This window comes from Fringilla coelebs, assembly GCF_963513975.1.
Source record: "Fringilla coelebs genome assembly, chromosome: 9".
NCBI classification, from domain to species: domain Eukaryota; kingdom Metazoa; phylum Chordata; class Aves; order Passeriformes; family Fringillidae; genus Fringilla; species Fringilla coelebs.
The window spans coordinates 23,833,183-23,853,735 of NC_140067.1; the positions used below are offsets into that span (position 1 = coordinate 23,833,183).

Below are 20,553 nucleotides of genomic sequence, written 5' to 3' on the forward strand. Positions count from 1 at the left end.
GAGTAGCCTCATGTTACCTTTTCATGCTTGTTTGGATGACAGAGGTCAGTGGTGCTGTGTGGGGGGACAACATTTTGGCTGCAAGTGGCAGCCTGATGCTGAAAGAAGTGGGGTAGCAAGTGCTGGTTCTCTTTTGGGCATTGATGAGCTTGGTGCCAAGTTTGTTTCAGGTCTCAGAGTGGTTAAAAGCTCCTTCCCCAACTCATCTACAGCCGAACTGTGCAGGGTGGGATTTGTGCTGTGGGGGCAGGCTGCTCACTGATAGTGCCCTGTCTTTGCAGCGTGCGACTGCAGCGGGCGCTCCCAGGAGTGCTACTTTGACCCCGAGCTGTACCGCGCCACGGGCCACGGCGGGCACTGCACCTCCTGCGCCGGCAACACCGACGGGCCCCGCTGCGAGCGCTGCCGCGACGGCTTCTACCGCCTGGCCAGCGAGCAGGACTGCCTGCCCTGCAGCTGCAACCCCGTGGGTGAGCACTGCCCTGGCTAACTGCCACGCGCAAAACCCACCTCTTCTTTCCGTCGTGCTGCTCACTGCCAGCTCCGGGGTAAAAAGAGGGAGGGGTTGTTTGGATTTCTTTTTTTCCATGTAGGAAATGTTTATTGGGTTGTATTTTGGTTTAAGTTATCCTTGGATCTAAATGGAGTTAGGGTGGCAAGGGCAGATGTCACCTCTGCAGCACTTACTCCTTTGAATGTATTCTGAAATAGATTTTTTTTTCCATTGTGTATGTGTTACCCTAGATGCTCCCAGTACTAAAAATCTCATTTAAATTCTTAATAACCAAGATGATGTGAGTGGGTATTTCTGGAAGTTGTTCATGCTGAGAAATTGTAGTGAACTTTAGCTGCTGCATCAGTTTCTCCTACCAAGTATCCAAGCACTATAAATACAAACCAGTGAAACATTAAACACAAAAGGGGGTGGGGTGAGATAAAACAAATTAAACTCAAAATATGTAGTTAGACTCCTTTAAAATGAATGGGGATGGGGGGTAATTGTGGCAGGAGACTATATCTTTTGTTGTTTAGGGAGCCACTTAACCTGTAAGGAGTGATCCCATAACTACACCAGCAAGTAAGGTGGAAGGAGGGAAAAGGGTAGCACATAGTAAGATATGATGTGAGGTTTCAAAAGAGAAGCTGACATAAGTCATTGCTTGCAGCATGTCCTAAAAGCAGCCAGGGAGAGGTCTGCCAGGGTACATCTCCTATCTAATTTTGTCAAGGAGTCATTCACTTGTGAAATTTTTGACCAATAAAGGCCTTTTCTTCTTCTGACAGCTTTCCTGGGTCCTTGTGTTAGACCTTATTTTAAGAGGGGTGTGGGTTGGTGTGAGCTGAGGTGGTTGGAAAGATGCAGGGAGGTGACTTCTCAGGTCTTTAAGGACAGCTTTCAAAGGCCTTTACTCAGCCGTTAGCTTGTATGCCATGACGCACTGACACCCAGGGTGTATTTCAATCTCCTGGATATGTTTGGATTGGTATTTTTTGTCAAGTACTCTTTTTTCCTAAATAATCCTAAGTGGGACTGCAAAGGGGATTTGAACTTTGGCTGTATATGGTAAAGGTTTTTTTTGTGAGTTGTTCTGTCCCGTCCAGCCTAATCATCTTATAACTCTTCACTTTGCTATAATCTTCTGGTGTGGATTGAAGTGGAAACAAGCAACTATTTCTGTATATTAAAATATTTTTCTCCTGCAAGTTAACTCTTACAGTGCTGACAGCTCTGAGGCTGGCAGCTACATGGATGCTTGGGAGAAAGCATTTTGTCCACTATGGATTAAAGAAACCTACTGCTGCTTTTTGTGCAAGACCACTTGAATGGAGCAGTACTGAGGAAGGCATCCTTCCAAAAATGAGGGTTTTGCTCATGAGTTTACCAGGATTCATAGTGGCGCACACAGCCTTGTTCCAAAGAGGCATTTTAGTCTTTAAATGCAACTTAGAAATCAAGGAAAGAAATTGGAGTGTGAAAGGGAGAGGTCAGGGTGAGGGAAGATGCTGATTATGGGGGAGCACAAGGGATTCAGGGAATAAAATTTTGGAAATTACATATTGCAGAGTAAAACAGATGTGGAATTGGAGGCATGCAAGTGTAGCACTGAGGATGAAGCAGGAGAAAGCAATTTGAAGTTAAAATTATATTTTATATATTTAAAGGTTGGTTGGTAGGAACGAAAGGCTGAATATCATTTGGGAAGAGTAGATAACAGTTAATCTGTCTAGAGCTGCCAAGGGGAAAATCCCTGTGAGCTAGAGTCAGTCTTTAGGTAAGGTGTCACTCAGCTTGAGGCCGTGCTTCTCTCTTTCTTCTTCCTTATTTCTTGGCTGTTGTGTGAAGTCTGAGTAGCTGATGGAGCCATCCATATGTGTGTGTGTGCTGAGGTGCCTGTCCCTGCTGTCCCCACAGGCTCCCTCAGCACGCAGTGTGACAGCTATGGCCAGTGCAGCTGCAAGCCCGGTGTGATGGGGGACAAGTGTGACCGGTGCCAGCCAGGGTTCCACTCCCTCTCTGAAGCTGGGTGCAGGTAAGGAGGCTTGCAGCTCTCTAAAAGGAAAACTAGGCTTTTTTTAAAGCTTTCTCCGTGTGGCTCTTACTGAACTATCCTCTCTCCTGACTCTCCCAGGCCCTGTTCTTGCAATGCTGCTGGCAGCACAGGGGAGTGCAACGTTGAGACAGGGCGGTGTGCGTGCAAGGACAATGTGGAAGGATTCCACTGTGAGAGGTGAGTTTTTCTTCCCATGGCTTTGTTTCAAGAATGAAAAACATTTGAGCGAGGACCTGGGGTTAAGCATCAGGGAAATTAATTCTCTTTCCTTCACATCTTCAGATGCAAACCTGGATTTTTCCATCTGGAGTCCTCCAATCCAAGAGGCTGTACCCCCTGCTTCTGTTTTGGGCACTCTTCAGTCTGCACCAGTGCTGTGGGCTACAGCATCTATAGCATCACCTCCAACTTCGAGTTTGGTAAAATTGAGCTTTCCTTTTGTATCTCAGGTTGGGCTGTAGACTCAAGTCAGAAGCTATTACAAAACTCCAACTCCTTCTTCTCTGTGCAAGACCACAAACCTTGGGCAGGCAGGTCTAGGATCCCTCTCTTGGAAATGCTGAAGCTACGTGGAGCTTCCATGTCTGCAGCTTGTTTGTTCAGATGGGGAGGCATGAATCCACAGTTCTGGCCTTAGGCACACAGTTATTGTACACCTTGCAGGTGCAGGTGGGAATTGCAAATAGAAACTTTTTCTAGCCAGAGAAGCGTGCTGACAAAGCAGAATTTCCTCAGTTCTAGAACCAAGTCAGGACTTTCTGATTGAGAGGATCAAAATCACTTTAGATTTGGGTTTTACATGGCTCTGGATAAAACACAGTTGTGTTTCCAATTAATCTGTAAGCCCAGGAAAAATCTGTTTCTTTCATGCAGTCAGTTTCATGTGTATGCATGTTTTCATGCTGCGTAGTCTGAAAAGAACATCTTTTTCATTAAAATTCCAATGGGGAGCAGTTCATACAAAGGCTGCAGCTCATAACAAATTGTAGCGGCCTGCAGGTTTTTCTATCTCTGCTTAAGCTCTTTAGAAAAGAAGTTTTTGGACAAGTAGTCATCAGAGGGTTCAAAGTTCAGAGGTTTCAAGTCAGAACTTGAGTCAGGGGCTTAAATTGGAAGGCTGGTGTTTACTATCTAAATTCTTCTGCACAGCTGCTTTCTGCAGCCTGTCAGTGCCCACGCACATTAGATTAGCTAAGACACGAACAATGTGACGCAAGAAGTGTGTGCAAATCTCCATCTTCCAAGGGTGTTCATTCTTGCCCATCTGATTCTTCAGGAGAGGATGAGTGGCGTGCTGAGCAGCGCGATGGCTCAGAAGTCTTGCTGCAGTGGAGTGCCGAGACCCAGGATATCTCCGTTATCTCAGACACCTACTTCCCCATGTACTTCGTTGCACCACGTAGGTCATTCCAAAAGTATGGCTTTCTGTGCTGCTCGTGCTCTTTGTGTTCTCTCCCCTAACTGTGAGGATTTCTTCCCCTTTCAGGCAAGTTCTTGGGCAACCAGGTTTTGAGTTACGGGCAAAACCTGACCTTCTCCTTCCGCGTGGACAGGCGGGACACGCGCCTCTCTGCAGAGGACTTGGTGCTGGAAGGGGCTGGACTGAGAGTGTCCGTGCCTCTCATTGCCCAGGGCAACTCCTACCCCAGTGAGAATGTGCAGACCTACACCTTCAGGTACAGTGGGAGCAGCTGTCACCTGGCCTGGGCTGCCTTTGCCCTCTGAGCTCTTGAGGAAACAGAGATCATTAGGTTTAAACTTATGTGGGTGGTGTTGCAATAGCACAGCGCTGTTGCAAAGGGAGCTTTTGAGAGGGTGCAGCTGTTAGCAGCTGAAAACTGTGCTGATCACGCTTGGCTCTTCTCCCCAGGCTCCATGAGGCTGCAGATTACCCATGGAGGCCTACTCTTACAGCATTTGAATTCCAAAAGCTTCTCCACAACTTGACTTCCATCAAGATCCGTGGGACATACAGTGAAAGGAGTAAGTTGATGAGCAGAACATTACAGAAGAGGGGGCAAACTCATTTGTTTAGTGCTTGGGTTGCTTCATTGTAGGGCCCAGCCATAAACAGCTGTGGCAGCTTATTTGGCAAAGCTTGTGCCAATGGCTTTTCACCTGGCTTTCCTGTGTAGCATCTTCCCCCAGGCCTCCTGAAGAGGATATAGGAAAGGAAAGTGTTGTCTTTGAATGTCTGAAAGCTGAACACTTAGCAACTGCTGATTCCTTGTTCTAGACATGGGAATTTTTCTTTGTTCAATAGCCACTATCCTTCAATTGGTGAAAATATGTAGTACAGAGTACTGAAGGAGGATGTAGGAAGTTTACAGCACTTGGCTTTAAGTTTTGCTGCACTGGAAATGGTTACATCCCCCCTCTTTCTGGGTCTTGCCTTGACCTGACAAATGGGAAGGACAAGGTCTAAAGTGCTGCCTGTGGAGAACCTGAGTGAAAGTTCCTCATAATGAAGATTTATAAAAATGGTCATGAAATAAAAGCAAAAGTAGGTCCTTAGGTGTTGCTGTGTGATGAAGAAATTTTGCAGAAAGATGCAAAGGATGAATTTGCATTTGGTAAAAGTGGGAAAACTGCAAGTGTTTTCAGAGGGGTGGTCCATAATGAGGAATGTGGGGTTGTGAAATGGATGGGTAGAAAGGTGTGGAGCAAACCATCCATGAGTGCTGTAGCCACTGCTAATCTGTAGGAGCTGGGGCTCTGCTCAGTGCACTGGAGCTGTTGCAGTGATACAAACACAGTGGTGTAAGTTAAAAGTCAGCTATGTTGTGTCTGGGCTCTGTTTTGCTCAAGGGAAGGGGCTGGGAGTAGAGGAGGGAAGTGCTGAAATGCCAGAAGAAGGAATGGCTTGAGAGGAATAGTTGAAGAGTTTGTCCCGAGGCGTGGTTTGCAGACGGTGTATTACAGTTGTTAGAGACATGGTCTGTTCTGTCTGGAAAGCCAGGAATTGGTTTTGGTATTTGATTTGGAAATGGAAACCATATACATGTAAAATATAATTTAATTTTAATTGACTGTACTTGCTGTTCTCATAGTCTCCTCTATATTGTCATTCTCAGCTTTCCTACCCTGCATACTCCTTCCCTTGGTGAGCTTTAGTGCATCTTTGCTCATCTCTCTAAACCTTTCTGGAGGGTTTTGCATCTTGATTCATCTTACCAACTGCAAGCACCCCCCTGTCTGTCCCTCGTACTGTTCTGCTGTGTTTGGGGAAGAGGTGATGATAGCCTTTGTGGTTGCAGAGGGTTTGCTCCTTGGTGCTTTCTAGGTGCCGGTCACCTGGATGATGTCACCATCACAAGCGCTCGTCCCGGACCCGGTGTGCCTGTGGCCTGGGTGGAGAGCTGCTCGTGTCCAGTGGGATACGAGGGGCAGTTCTGTGAGCGCTGCACCTCTGGGTACCGCCGAGAGAGCCCGGGCCTGGGGCCCTACAGCCCCTGCGTGCCCTGCACGTGCAACGGGCACAGCGAGACCTGTGATCCCGAGACGGGTAAGAGACAAACAGGGAGCAGCAAGGGGCTGGGTCTTCTTCTCTGGATTGGACAAGGAAGCAAAACTCACATCCCTCTCTGTTTCAGGCATGTGCAATTGCAGGGACAACACAGCAGGGACTCACTGTGAGAAGTGCAGCGATGGGTATTACGGCGATGCCACGGCCGGCACAGCCTCGGACTGCCAGCCCTGCCCGTGCCCAGGCACCTCGAGCTGTGCCATTGTGCCCCGCACCAAGGAGGTGGTGTGCACCAGCTGCCAGGCTGGCACTACAGGTGTGTTCCTACACAGAACATCTTTTTCTACATCCACATGCTTGTGGAAATGTGTCTTCTGCTAGTTCTAGTCCTCTGATCCACAGTGAGTAGCTCTGAAAGCTGCTGTGTCTTCTGGCTCAAATCCTTCTCCCTTCCTCAGCCCTATTTTCTGTCCTGTGTGAGGCATGTTTTTCATGCCTGTTTCTTGAGAACAAAAGGCTTGATCTGCAAAGTCTGACCATTTCTGTGCTGTATAGGAGAGCTGTGCTGCCTTCCAGTAGAGCTCTGATGATGGCATGGTGCTGGGCAGAAAATAGATTTAAAAGAGCCAGGAAGGCAGGTCAGACTGAAATAAAATTAGAAGGTGCAGTTTGCCAGCAAGTGAGGCACTATAGGATGCTTCCTAGGAAGAGCAGGAAGGCTGCAGTGACTCACAAAATGCTGCCCAAAAAACCAGAAGATCAAATTGTGCTCAGTAATTTTAAGAGAAATATGTGAACAGATACTGATCTTTTTTTCTTAGCAATAAACTGTGAAGTCCAAGCATGTAACTGAGTTGTTAAGCAAAAGCTTTTGTTCTGTCTGCAAGCAGCAAGGAAGCCGTAGGATGATTGGCAGCCTTCATGGTTCTCCGCTGATTTCATGCTTGGCATAACAGAGTACAAAGTACAGAATACCTGTACATTCTTGAGTGCTTAGGAAAGCTTCTGACCAAGCACATAAGCAGCTCATGGGGGTTCCTGTGGGTGCCACTGCATTGTGAACCAGAGCACAGTCCAGGCCCCAGGTTCCCTTCAGCTCAGGTGTCTGTAGCAGCTGATCTGTGTTGTAGCTATGTGATTGCAGAAGAGTTCCTCCTGTCTCACACCACCTTTTTGGGATGTGAGGAAAAAGGAGGTTTGTTTGTGCAAGAACTGCCTAAGAAATGGAGCTCATAACTGGCTGGGGAGGTCAGATCTGCAGTAAGTGTAGGAAGCTGCTGAATTGGATGCTTCAGTGGCTTCCTGTGGAGATTTGGCAGGTCTCATTGGCAGAGGAGCTTCCTGGAGCAGTGGTGCCCTGTGGAACTCTACCTCATGGGATTCTTAAATTAACAAATTGCAGCAAATAGGTTTGGCTTAAAGGGATAGAAGGGGAAGGAAGAACAGCAATAATTAAAAATGCAAAGTTCCAGTGAAAAGTCAGCTTGAATTTAGACATGAGGAGGGATTTGTGTCTGGCCCCAACAGAAGGATGAAGGGGAAGAAGGTGAAGAATTTACTTTTAAGAAGGGACTACAAGGGGATCCATGTGAGATGGCAGCACAGGGCTTTCTGCTGCAGCAGCCATGTCTGTGTTGTGTCCCAGGCAAGAGGTGTGAGCTGTGTGATGACGCCTATTTCGGAGACCCGCTGGGCAGGAACGGTGCCGTGAGGCCCTGCCGCCTGTGCCAGTGCAACAACAACATCGACCCCAACGCCGTGGGCAACTGCGACCGCCAGACCGGCGAGTGCCTCAAGTGCATCTACAACACTGCTGGCTTCTACTGCGACCGCTGCAAGGACGGCTTCTTCGGGAACCCCCTGGCCTCTGACCCCTCAGACAAGTGCAGAGGTGAGATTGCTTTGTGTTGCATTCAGAAATGGTTCTGTCCCCAGGAGCTGCTGTCAGGCTGTCACTTGTGCCCGTCCGCAGCAGTGTGGCTTTACCCTGATTTGGTGGTTTGAGCTTGCTAAAATCCTTGTGTTTGTGGGTACTTAGTGCTATCAAAGCAAAAGCATTGTGGGATGCAGGGGTTGGGTGGCCATGTGGTTTGGATCCAGTCCCATTAGGATAAGTACCAACACCACAAGGGATTTCTAACTTTGTGCGTGTTCCTCCATACCTTTTTATTTTTGCAGCTTGTCACTGCAATCCCTATGGCACAGTGAATCAGCAGACGATCTGCAATCAAGTGACTGGGCAGTGTGAGTGCTTGTCTCACGTCACTGGGAGGGACTGCAGTGCCTGTGAGCCTGGATTCTTCAACCTCCAGAGTGGACGTGGCTGTGAGAGGTGAGGTTTGGCTGGGCTTGGCTTGGCTTGGAGGGTCTGTTTGTGCAGGAATGTGATGTTTGTCACAAGTAACAGGTGTGCCTCTGCCACTCTGAGTGGGGAAGAGCAGTGGTCAAGGATCAGCTACTAAGGCTGTACAAAAAGCCTGACTTATAAATAGCTTTATAAAGAGCTCTAAATCAGGGTTTTAAATAGAAAACTGCCACATGACTTCGTGATTGTAGCAGGGGCTCTTGGGTTCTTTTTTTAGTGCAGGCAGCAAGTGACCTTGCATGGTTCAAAAGCTCAATGCCTCCCCTGCTGCATCTTCACAGCAAGAAAAGCGGCTTTTGGCAAATGCAAATGTTGAGCTGTGCTCTTCAGAGGGGCCCCACGTGTCCCTTCTGTGTCTCATCTGACGTGTGCCTGCCTCCCCCAGGTGCAACTGCCACGCGCTGGGCTCCACCAGCGGGCAGTGTGACATCCGGACGGGGCAGTGCGAGTGCCAGCCTGGCGTCACCGGCCAGCACTGTGACAGATGCGAGGCCAACCACTTCGGCTTTGGCTCTGAAGGCTGTAAACGTAAGTCTTAGGGGCCACAGGGAGGCAAATGGGAAGGATGTTGCACACCCAGCCCTGCCTTTGCTTTCCTTCTGCCTCTGGGAAGGTATTTTGTCACCTCGCTCCTCATCACAGCAGAAGTTGGCACTTTTTTGTCCACACCGTGCATGATGAAATTTGATTTCTGTACTGCAGCTTATCCCCTTCTTCTTCAGTTATCTTTTTCTTGTCTGACTTAGTAGATATCCAAATTAGTAGATATCTACTTCTCCTTGGTGTAAGTATATTTTCTGCATCTTGGCCTCCAACAGCCCTGTTTCCTAATGTGTCCCTGCACAGTTAATCTGTGCAGGTGGCCTCAGTATCCAGGTTCTGTCTTGAGGAGCAGCTGATCTTGTAAACATGATTGCAAAGCAGGATGATCCAAACTTTCCTCGTTGATATCCCTGCCTGTGAAGAGCAGGAAAGCTAACTGCAGTCGGTTACAATGCAGTGGGGTAGAATGATGCTTTGTGGCAGAGGTAATAGCAACACTGAACGCACGCAGTGAATGATGGATCCTGCTTGTGAGTGGAAGCGCTGCGATCAGGAGGGAGGTCCAGCTGTGGGTTTGTGCCCCATAGCTCTTGCAGGTGTTTTAGGGTATTAAGCATATCCTCTCATCCTGTGAGTTTTAGGATATTTCTGCCTGCTCTGCAGTCTGACTGAGGTTTCCCTCCCCTGCAGCCTGTGACTGTGATCCCGAGGGCTCGCGGTCCCTGCAGTGCCGGGAGAACGGTCACTGTGAGTGCAAGGAAGGCTTCGTGGGGAGCCGCTGCAACCAGTGCGAGGAGAACTACTTCTACAACCGCTCCTGGCCTGGCTGCCAGGAGTGTCCAGCCTGTTACAGACTAGTGAAGGATAAGGTAAGGCCACAGTCGCTGCTGTTAGTACCACTGGAGATGGTGGCACGTGTCCACTTGTGCAGCATTGCAGCCCATGACTGTTGGTGATTGCTGAAAGCAGAGTGGCTCAAGGTGCTTTGCTGTGTCAGAGCTGTGCTCTGTCCCTCTCATTGTAGGTGGCAGAGCAACGTCAAAGGCTGCAGGAGCTGGAGAATCTTATAGCAAATCTGGGTAGCAGAGAAGAAACTGTAACAGATGAAGCCTTTGAAGAGCGGTTGAAGCAGGCAGAAAGAGAAGTTACAGAGCTGCTCCATGAAGCACAAAAGAGCAAAGGTGAGTTGACCCGATCAGACATGGACCAACTAAATGAGTTCTTTGCCTGGTGTTCCTGGTCCCTTTGGAGACAGCGTGTTGTATTTCAAGCCAGTTTTGTGCTCCAGAATTGACAGCAATTTCAGGCAGCACTGAGTCAGTGAATGTTAATATCATAACAACAGTGGCTGTACTTTTATCCATGCTGTTCTACCAGTGGTCTTTGTTGTACATGGAAGTAAAGATCTGCCTGTAGCTCTGTATGGATGGAAGTATTTTATGTGTTACCCTCTTCTCTCAGTGCAAAGGAGGGTTTTATTTGTTACACAAGCAGAAAACTTTCCAGTATACTTCTTATGCTTTAAATTTGCTCAAACATCTTGGGCTCAAGTAGTTCTTGTTGTTCTGATCATTGGTGATCAGAATGAGCTTCAAAATTCCGATGGCAAACTTAATTATCCCACCATCATGTGTAGAATGTTCTGAAGAATGCTGTTGTTCCTGTTAAACTCCATTTCAAATTGATTCTTGTGTTGTCACCACTACCACAGGATGTTTGTCATGTTTGTAACAGTGGTTTGTCCTTAGGGTCTCTTTAATGTATAAGATGATGTGTGTTTTGGAAAAGAGAAGCCTGAAGAAGATTATTGACTTTGCAGTAAAAGATGTTCCCCTGGGAGCTGGTTCAGTGATTTCAGACCATTTTGGGAAAATTTTTCCCCTTTGTGTGAAGCTGGGAAAAAGCTAACACATCTAATGCTGGCATTTGCTTGGGAAGATTCCTGCCAGTGAGAATGGTTGCTTAAGCTTTTCTCAGCTTTAGCTGAGGTAGATTTATACTCCCTGCTTGGCATCCATGCCGGGATAATAGTCCCACATAAGGGGGTAGCAGGGTGGGGATTGGAGAAAGATGAGGCACTGGATTTGGTTTTGTGGTGGAATTTTTGATCGCTCTCTCTGTCTTGGAATCATAGAATCATTTATTTGGAAAGACCCTTAAGATTAAGTCCAGCTGTTCCCTGCCCACACGGCTCCTGGCTGCTCCATAGGTCTTTCTTCAGAGTAGCCATTGTTGCCCTGAGTGTGGAAAAATGTACATCTGCACTATTCATCATACGTCTGCTCAATTTCTAGGAGATAAGCTAAAGGGAATTCACCAAACAGGCATTTCATACCTACTGAGGAGCAGCTCTGTTGTCATTTTAAGTCAATGAGAGAGGTAAAACATGAGGTAAACATGCGAGGTAAAACATGATTCTGAACACAAAATCTCCCATCAGAATCAGTTCCAACACCCAGCGGGATTGTCTTATTAGCAGTTAATGGCTTTTCATTTCTCCTGTTTGCTGCACATTCTGATTGTGACTTTGATCTCAAGCTAAGTGACTTGTGAAATGGCTTTGCCTGGTTCTCTTCCAGTAGGGGATTAACCTACCAACATGGTGCCTGCTGTGGTAAGCTGCTGCTCCAGCTTCTCTTCCTGCTCTAATTAATTTTGCTTCCTCTCTTTTTTGTCCTGTGTTTCAGATGTAGATCAGGGTCTCATGGATCGTCTCAAAGACATCAACAGCACCTTAGTGAGTCAGCTGAACAGGCTGAGGAACATCCAGGGCACAGTGCAGGACACGGAGAGCCTGGCAGAGCAGGCCCGGGTGCGGGTGGAGGACACGGAGGACCTGATCAGCATGGCTTCTGATATGCTGGAGAGGGCCAAGATGGCAGCTGACAACGTGGTGAGTGTGTGCTGAGATCCCACACAGCTGGGAGAGGCTCAGGGCCTTTCCTTCTGTGCCTCTGATGTGTTTCTCCACTTGCTCTCTCCCTCGAACAGTAAGTTTGCATCAAGATCATGGGAAATCAATGAAGTTCACCACTGTCAGTCACAGATAGTATCTTAGCCCAAGCCAACATAAAAGTCTTCAATAAACATTAGCACCGCTGTTTTTCAAGGATAACCAGTGGTGGAAACTGCATGGACTTAAGAAAAACATACAGAGAAGTGAGAAGTAGGTTAGACACATCTCTAAGCATTTAGATCATGACAATAAATACTTAAAGCAAATACAAATAAAAGATTTAAAAAGAGCTTTAAGGGTTTTTTTTCCCTTTCTTTTTCTCTTCCAGTCCATTACACCTCCAGAGCAAAGCGGGGACCCCAACAACATGACTCAGTTGGCAGAAGAGGCCCGTAAGCTGGCAGAAAGGTAGGCTGGGGCAAGACACACTCATCGTGGTCTGTGTCAGGGCCCTGCTCCTCTCTGCAAAGGGGAAGCAGAATTTCATTTGCTGGCTGGGAAACACACAGCCTTTGCTGGTAAAGGGACTGGTGCTGTGGGATGGTAGCTCTGAGGCCAAGCATGCTCGTGTGGATGACAGACATGGCAACCATCTTCCATTGCAAATGCTTCAGCATCTCCCATATGTAAATCTGGGGGAAGGAAAGAAGGAAAAGTAAGAGAGAATAAAATCAAGAACTGGGGATAAAAACTATTGGGTGACAATCCAATGGCATTATTTTTCTTCTGTCATCAGGCACAAAAAGGAAGCTGATGAGATTGTTCGCACAGCCAAGGCTGCAAATGATACTTCCACAGAAGCATATCAACTGCTGCTGAAAACCCTGGCTGGAGAAAACCAAACTGCAATTGATATTGATGAGCTCAACCAGAAGTGAGTCAGTAACAGAAAATTGGTTTTATTTCCTGACTTTAGAACAGTGCTTAAAACTAAGACAACCCTCTGTATGCTTTGGATTTTGCGGGAGGTGATTTTTGATTTCTTAGCCTCTCCACTCTCTTACTAAGCTCAGTTCTACAAAAATTACTGTTGCATAACTGGATCCTTGGGGATTTTTTAGGTACAATCAAGCAAGGAATATTTCTCGAGACCTAGAGAAACAGGCCAACAAGGTGCTTGCGGAGGCAGAGGAAGCTGGAAACAGAGCCCTGCAGATTTATGCTAATCTCACCAGCCTGCCTTCTGTGGATTCCACTGGGCTAGAGGTACGTGTGGGCACCATCATGTGCACTATTTCCTGAGGATTGCTGGATTGCTGGCATACCTTACATGTGCTCTGCTAATGTTCTCTGCTCTCTGGGTTTCTTGTCCATCTAGGCATAATCCAGCTTTTATGCAATTGCAACATTTATGCAGGAGATGTAAATGCAGAAAACCACCTACATAAACCCCAACTCCCCCAGTTTCTGAAAGACAGAAATCTGAAGTGTTTGCCAGACGTCTTGGCTTGAATGAAGAAGTGGAAAAATTTACCACCTGTTCAGGAATTTTTTAACATTCAGGAATCTCTCTCTGTGATTTTCACCTGCAGAATAAAGCAAATAAGATCAAGAAGGAAGCAGAGGAACTGGATCAACTAATTGCCAGGAAGCTAAAGGATTATGAGGACTTGAGAGAAGATATGAAAGGAAAAGAGCTAGAAGTCAAGAACCTCTTGGAGAAAGGGAAGACAGAGCAGCAGGTCAGTTCCACTTTGTGCAGGCTTTTGTTCCCTGGGGAAAAAAAAAAAAGGAAGACAAGTAACTGGCCAGATGCAAATTATTTCATCTTAGTGTTATTTATTGATTATAAGAATGCTGAAAAATGGCCCCAAAAAGGAGATGCAGAAAGAGGTTAAAAGCAATGGCTTTGAGGCTGTGTGGGAAAATAGGAGATATTTGCCAGATGTGGTGTCAACTTTGTATTCAGAGCAGTATTCCCAAAGTACACACACTCATCTGATCTCAGAGGAAGCGCTGCTGTTCTGGATGGTGTTGTTGTTTGAGGCTTAAGAATGCTTTTTCATACACTTGCACAATTGTCCTTCAGAAAGTGGGAATGCATTGGTACATGTCATGTCTCCTCAGACTGCAGACCAGCTCTTGGCTCGAGCAGATGCAGCAAAAGCCCTGGCTGAAGAAGCTGCTCGGAAGAGCAGTGGCACACTACAGGAGGCCAATACCATTCTCAGGAACCTGAAAGGTAAAGAGGAAGCACTTGGAGTGAATCCTTCAATTCCAGTGTGACAAGTCACTTGGAAGCAGGATATTCTGGTTAAAGACACCCTGCTGTTGCCCTTACCTGAGTGTTGGGTGTGTTCTTTTGGCTTGTTTTTCTTTAAAGAAAAAGTGTAAGCGTTTTCAGGGTCCAGAAATTTCCTTTTAACTCCCTTACTTAGCATCAGAAAATGTGCAATAGGGAGAGCTGACCCCAGTTTGCTCTTTGTCCCTCCAATGTCAGGGCAGCAAAGCCTTGGGTAGCTGGGCCAGAGGAGCATCCCAAGGCTCTTCTGGAGCGCGTGGTAAGGATCTGCTTTGCCCCCTTAGACTTTGACAAGCGGGTGAACGATAACAAGACGGCGGCCGAGGAGGCGCTGAAGAAGATCCCTGCCATCAGCCAGACCATTGCAGAGGCCAACAACAAGACCCACCAGGCAGAGCTGGCACTGGGCAACGCTGCTGCTGATGCCCGTGAGGCCAAGGCCAGAGCAGATGATGCTGAGAAGATTGCCAGCTCCGTTCAGAAGGTGGGTGTGCTGCAGCTCACCCCACTGAGACCCTGCTGTGAGATTGCAGGAGCTCGTGTTGCAGCATTTCCTGGTGAGCCCCCTGTGTGCTCTGCTGTATTCCCCACTGCAAATGCAAAATATGGCAAGATAGGAAGTCAGTGCGTTTTGCTGAGAAGGATTGAAGAAAGTTCTGCACCTGAATTGACCACCTTTTTCTATCCTCTCCCACCTGTTGGCTGCAGAGTGCTGCTGCTACCAGAGCCGAAGCTGACAAGACCTTTGCTGATGTGACAGGCCTGGCCAGGGAGGTGGATGACATGATGAAGCAGCTGCAGGATGCAGAAAAGGAGCTGAAGCGGAAGCAGGCCGATGCTGAGCAGGATATGAAGATGGCAAATGAGGTGAGTACTGCTGGCAGGTGAGAGCAGTGGCTAGGAGCTGCCTTCTCCCTGCTGTCCTGGCAGTGGAGCCTTTCCTCCTGCTCTCCTCTTGCAAAGACAGCGCTGGGTCCAGCCAGTATTCTGACTCTTCCAAGTTGTAAGTGGGACTGAAAAGGAGACAAGTTCTGGTGCATTAGCATAGGCTCCCTGCTGGAATTTGAGAACTGCTTTCCCTTTTATTATAGCTGAAACCTGACTGTATAGCCCTATTGATTCCATCCTGCCCTTTACTGAAAAATCCTTCTCAGTGTTCAGGGATCCCCATCCTGAAATACTCAGAAAACTGATTACTTGAAATTGTCAGTCTTCTCCCCAGCCCTGTGATAGAGATCTTTATGCAGGATTGTTGTCCTGGGGTGAGAAGGCAGTGATGTGGTGACTAACTGCAGAGGAGAGGCAACAGTTTTGTAATCCCTACACCTTTTTTGTGCTCTCATTTTTTTTAATATCCTGCAGGCCTCACAGGCTGCCCAGGAGGCAGAAGACAATGCAAGAAAAGCTAAGAACTCTGTGAACAGCCTGCTCACTGTCATTAATGACCTGTTGGATCAACTAGGTAGGACTGTCTGTAATGTGCTGTATGCCTTTGAGTGTTTTCCTGATGTGCTGGGTTTTCAGCCAATTTTGTTTGAGGAACTAGATGGATCTGTTATCTCTTGAAATTGGGTTTGTGTGTTTTTGGCAAGGACTTTGGGTTTTTTTCTTTCCCAAGTAGCCTCAGAGCTTGTTTGGCAATGCTCTGTGTTGGTTTTCAAGAAACTGAAGACTTCTTGAGACAGTGGAGATGTCACCCATATGGTTGGTCCTGTTTCAGATGCTAGAGATGTCCTGATGGAGATCTGCTGTGGGCTCAGCTGTGTGAGCACCCAGGGCGTCATAGAGGTTTTAATGCACTTCACTATTTGCTTCTGGCTTTTCAGGGCAACTGGAGACAGTGGACTTGAACAAACTGAATGAAATTGAAGGTACCTTGAACAGTGCCAAAGACCAGATGAAAGACAGTGACCTGGACCAGAAGGTGTCTTTCCTGGAGAGAGAAGCCAAGAAGCAAGATGATGCGATACAGGCCTACAACAGGGACATTGAAGAGATCCTGAAGGACATTAGCAACCTGGAAGACATCAGGAAGACTTTGCCATCTGGCTGTTTCAACACCCCGTCCATTGAGAAGCCCTAAGGGTGTGCTGGGGGTGGGGGGAATCGCCCTGGTGAGTGGTGGTTCAGCCATGGAGTGCCTTAACACACATTACCTTCTCCAAATCCCCAACTCTTTGCTGCTCACAGCCACTGTTTCCTTTCAAATCAGGATAAGTTGAAAGTTTGGTTGGTTTTTTTTTTTTTTTGGGTGGGGTTTTTTTTCTTTTTTTTCTTTTTTTGTTTGTTTGTTTTGTTTTGTTTAAGTTTTATGTTTTATTTTGTTTGGGGCTTTTTGTAGGGGTTTTTTTTTGTTTGTTTCTTTCTTTCTTTCTTTCTTTGGGGGTTTTTTGAGAAGCAAATTAAATATCCGTCTTTGGGCATCAAAGGGGTTTTTTTATATAGATTGTTTTCCTGAGCACTCCACCTTTGCCCCTTCCTCAGACACAGTTTCCCTTTGATTAGTGCAAGGATGAGAGATGCTCTGGACTCTTTATACTGTGGTTCAGAAATAACCATGTGAGCTGTATACAGCAAGGCAAAACTAACACAACTTTCTCTCCTGTCTTCTCCCTTTGTAAAACCTCAGTCCTGGAGCTCTTTGTCCCTATGAAGGAAGGGGATGGCTACCAAAGTATTACTGTAATGGCCAGTATAGCTGCACTCAATTCAGATCCTTCTTCCCAGCTTCTAACCCTGTGAATTTATTTTTTTCATCATTACGTAGTGGCCAATCCAACAGTGTTGGTAGCCTTGGCAAAATAGCTGAAGCCTCTTTCTGAAATGCTTCCTGTGAGGATGCATTGCTACGAGAAAAAGGCAGCCTCTGATTAGGGCTCTTTGGGAAGATGGGATACTGGTGGAGTGGTGGATCTTGCCAGCCCCACTTCTGTTCTGTGGAGAAGTTTTGGGTCTGCTCTGAAAGCTGCTACCTGCTGGCTAGTCCAGACTGCCAGAGTGTGGAAGCCACGAGCTGCATTCCCATCTGTTGCTACTGAATTTCCAGAGGATCTGGTTTTCTGGGCTTGGAATGTCAGACTGACAAATGAGTTTGTTGAAGCAGGACGAGTCTTGCTGAAGAGGAGAGCTGCCATCCAGAGAGTTCTGACAGCTGCACTGGCCTCCATGCTGAATGTCTTTGGGTGGGGAAGGAAGGGGGCACCCCGTCTTTTTCCTGAAGGAGGACAGTGGGATTTTTATCTCTCCTGCCATTGCTCTTGCCTTTTGCCTGTTTTAAAGCTGGGAGGAAGAGCTGGAATTTCCTGATGCCCTCCTTTCTTTTTGCCTCCGAATTTCCCAGTCACCATAAAGCTGCCACAGCACAGGGACCTCAGGCCAGGCTCAGGTGGCAGCTCTGCCTCTTACACCACTCCAGGGCTTCCCTGCAGGCTCCCTCCGCAGGCAGTGCTCACTGCTGCTGGCTGGGAGCAGCAGGGAGCCCCTTGCTCCCAGACAAGAGCATCCTCTGCAGCTTCCTCCTTGCCTCCAGCCTGGCATCCCTCCCCCCTTTCCCTGAGATCCAGTATATATCTATCCTTAAACACTATGCAACTTTGTACGTTTGCGTAGCGGGGAAGAAATTATTATCTGACACACACTGGTGCTATTAATTATTTCAAATTTATGTTTTTTGTGTGAATGTGATTTTTTTTTCCATTTTTTTATCATGATTATAGTGTGAGGAAGTCTCTTGAGTGTGTGTATGTGTGTGTAAATATACTCAGCCAGATTTCCAGAGTGGCACAGCCTGGCCTCCTCTATGTGCTTTCCCCTGTAGCCATTGGGGCAGGTGCACCATGTATTGCTTCTCTCTGTATCATTCCCTTAAACCTTGGGATTTCTCCTAGCTGGGCTCCTGCTTGCTTCCCTCTGTCGTATCCCCAGCACCATCCATAACCACTTTGCCTGTTGGGTGGATGCTTTCCAGCCTGTCTCCAAAGCCAGCCCTGTTCCCCGTGGTGCCTGCAGCACCCAGTCCTGTGTCCCCTGTGCCCTGGGCTGCTGTGCCAGCAGTGGAGCAGGGGCTGTGGCTTTGCAGCTGAGCTGGGAGGAGCTGTAGCGCTGTTGGGAGACCAGGCCAGCGCTGAGGTGGTCAGAGAGCTGCATTTGGGGACGTCTTGATACCGCTGTGCAAGGCAGGAGGCAGGGGCTGTTCCCAGCCAACTCTGCATTGCTCTTGTATCCCTTCCCTTAATGATTGTGGGATTTTCCTCCTGCCTGGAAACACCTCTGGAGGAGAGCTCCCTGTGCCTGCACACACAGGGACATTGGGTCACTCTGGGAAGATAGCTGTGACCACATCACCTCTGCCAAGGCTGTGAGAAGAGCAGATGTGTGCATGCCCTGGCTGACCTCAGGCCTAAGGTTTCCTGCTCTCTTGTGTTGTTTTTTTTTTTTTTTTCCTTAAACCGTTTTTAACAGAATTTTATTTTTAAATAAAAAAAAAATCTTTATAAGCGACCTGTTAATCAGTACTGCATTACAGCCATTATTCATTGTATAAGTCCAGTTATTTCTTTACGTAATGTGATGATGTGACAGCTGCTGGTGGAGTGCTGGGTGTCATGGATGACATGTGACATCCCTTCATCACCTTATTCCTGACTGTGGCCCCCTCAGTATGTGCCTTCACTCCAGCTTTTTTTGCCTTAATCTGTGGTCTTGCTGTCTGGGGCGGTGAACAAAATGCAACACTTGCAGTTTTTATGTATAAAACAGTATTTCTTATTTATAATAAAGTCTGAATATTTGTAACCCCTTATACCTGGGAATTCTGTTGAGTATTACTTTATTTTTGGTGGTAGGATATTGATGGTGATGTGTCTCGGTTGCAAGATTCACCTCTTGGTCCTTAGACAACTTGATTTGGTATGGGAACAAGGGAGAAGAAACTTGGAAATGCATGTGGTGGGATACAGATGACAAGGATGATGGTTTTTCCTTGTATCTACTGCTCCACTGCCATGGCTGTGATGGATTTTAAGCTGCTGGTTTTCCAGGGCTTAAAAGCATACTGTGTTGGTGCTGATGCTGTTGGAGTGGCACTGTCTTCCTGGAAAGTCCAGAGGAACTGGCGAGAGTTTATTTATTCTGTAAGGGAAAAATCTTTTTTACTAAACAGGTAGGAAAGGATAAGGCTCCTGGGAAAAGAAAAAAAAACTGAATAAAAAAGCTGAAATTACTGGGAAGTGCCACAAATCTGGGTGCTCTGAGTTGTTCCTGGGTCCTGTCTCCTAGAGCCTGGCCTGAATGAAGCAAATTTTTAAGGACAGATTGCAGTGATGAGACTAGGCTGTTCTGCATTCACGCCTGTCTTACAGCTCCATCTGGATTGCTGTTACTTTTCTCAGCAGAGGAAAATGCACAGGTCTCATTAACTTGCATCAGAGCTAATCCCATCTCAGCTGGTAAATTCTTTTTTTTTTTGCATTTTTGCAGCTTGTGTACTTTCAACCTTTCTTCAGTTGTCACTAATGAATTTGTTTTCTAAAATATGTAATTTTTCTTTTCTTGCCAGTGTTTTTGTGAAGCAAATCCCAGCTGGTAAAATCTGGCTGAGGTTTCAGCTGGATTGTGGGGAGCAGTCCGGGAGAGCAGACAGCTGGGTGGTGGGACAGTTCTGACCTTGCATGGGCTGTAAGATGACATGGAGCCTCACCATTTTGAGGTGAACATGCTTAAATTAGGAAGCAAGTCTGTGTTCTTTATTTTATCTTCAGGATTTTTTCTCCAGGAGATAAAGATTTCTTTTTTTATGTGTTTTGTGTGGGCATTGTGCAAATGTGTCTCAGAGGTGACCTTGAGCATGAGCCTTGCGTTCATCTGGTTTCCAGAGGTAATGCTGGAGGATAGGGGAGGATGACAAGGTAAGAGTAACCTGAGGAGTGCTCAGAAATCTCTTACAGGGAGGAGCAGGCCCAGCTCCAAGGGACCATGATAATGGCTTACAGGTTGCCAAACTGTTCCACCAATATTTTGAAGCCCAAGTAGAGATGCCCTCCTCGGATACTCTCTGCTCAGTGTAGCCAGTACCTGACATCAAGGTGGCTGAGGAGGCACCTTGCTGAGCAGGGACCAAGCCATGCTCTGGTAACCTTTATTCTCCTTATTCTCCTGTTCCCTGTTGGTTTCTTCTCACTGCCCAGGTTCCAGCTCCATTGTCTCTCATGTGCTCTCTGGAGAAGCAGGAGGCAAGGGGCCTGGTGAGAAGGTGGCAGTGGGGAGGGCATGGACAGACCTGAGCTTGGGTTTCCTCTCATTTCTGGGGAGGACAAGATCTTGTTACAGGTTATAAAATGCTGGGAAAAACTGCCTGGAGAGAGATGTCTCTGGTGTGTTTGTGTGGATCTGAGGAAGTGGAGGAGGTCATACAGCTGTCACATCGAGCTG

At 47.1% G+C, this 20,553-nt stretch overlaps 1 protein-coding gene across 1 annotated transcript in view; it reads left to right on the forward strand.

Annotated features, from left to right (window-relative positions):
- LAMC1 (laminin subunit gamma 1) overlaps window positions 1-18,919 on the forward strand; it is a 66,237-nt gene extending 47,318 nt beyond the window's left edge. Inside the window, exons 5-28 of the mRNA XM_084211637.1 lie at window positions 282-470; window positions 2,414-2,531; window positions 2,631-2,729; window positions 2,835-2,971; window positions 3,829-3,951; window positions 4,039-4,228; window positions 4,423-4,535; window positions 5,836-6,057; window positions 6,146-6,334; window positions 7,664-7,909; window positions 8,197-8,350; window positions 8,769-8,911; window positions 9,617-9,795; window positions 9,951-10,107; window positions 11,614-11,819; window positions 12,211-12,290; window positions 12,619-12,756; window positions 12,944-13,088; window positions 13,415-13,564; window positions 13,950-14,064; window positions 14,409-14,608; window positions 14,833-14,991; window positions 15,487-15,586; window positions 15,951-18,919. Coding sequence (XP_084067763.1) covers window positions 282-470; window positions 2,414-2,531; window positions 2,631-2,729; window positions 2,835-2,971; window positions 3,829-3,951; window positions 4,039-4,228; window positions 4,423-4,535; window positions 5,836-6,057; window positions 6,146-6,334; window positions 7,664-7,909; window positions 8,197-8,350; window positions 8,769-8,911; window positions 9,617-9,795; window positions 9,951-10,107; window positions 11,614-11,819; window positions 12,211-12,290; window positions 12,619-12,756; window positions 12,944-13,088; window positions 13,415-13,564; window positions 13,950-14,064; window positions 14,409-14,608; window positions 14,833-14,991; window positions 15,487-15,586; window positions 15,951-16,207 — 3,809 coding nt within the window. The 3' untranslated portion in view covers window positions 16,208-18,919. The remainder of the gene's footprint in view (window positions 1-281; window positions 471-2,413; window positions 2,532-2,630; window positions 2,730-2,834; window positions 2,972-3,828; window positions 3,952-4,038; window positions 4,229-4,422; window positions 4,536-5,835; window positions 6,058-6,145; window positions 6,335-7,663; window positions 7,910-8,196; window positions 8,351-8,768; window positions 8,912-9,616; window positions 9,796-9,950; window positions 10,108-11,613; window positions 11,820-12,210; window positions 12,291-12,618; window positions 12,757-12,943; window positions 13,089-13,414; window positions 13,565-13,949; window positions 14,065-14,408; window positions 14,609-14,832; window positions 14,992-15,486; window positions 15,587-15,950) is intronic.
- The last annotated feature ends 1,634 nt before the right edge of the window (window positions 18,920-20,553 follow it).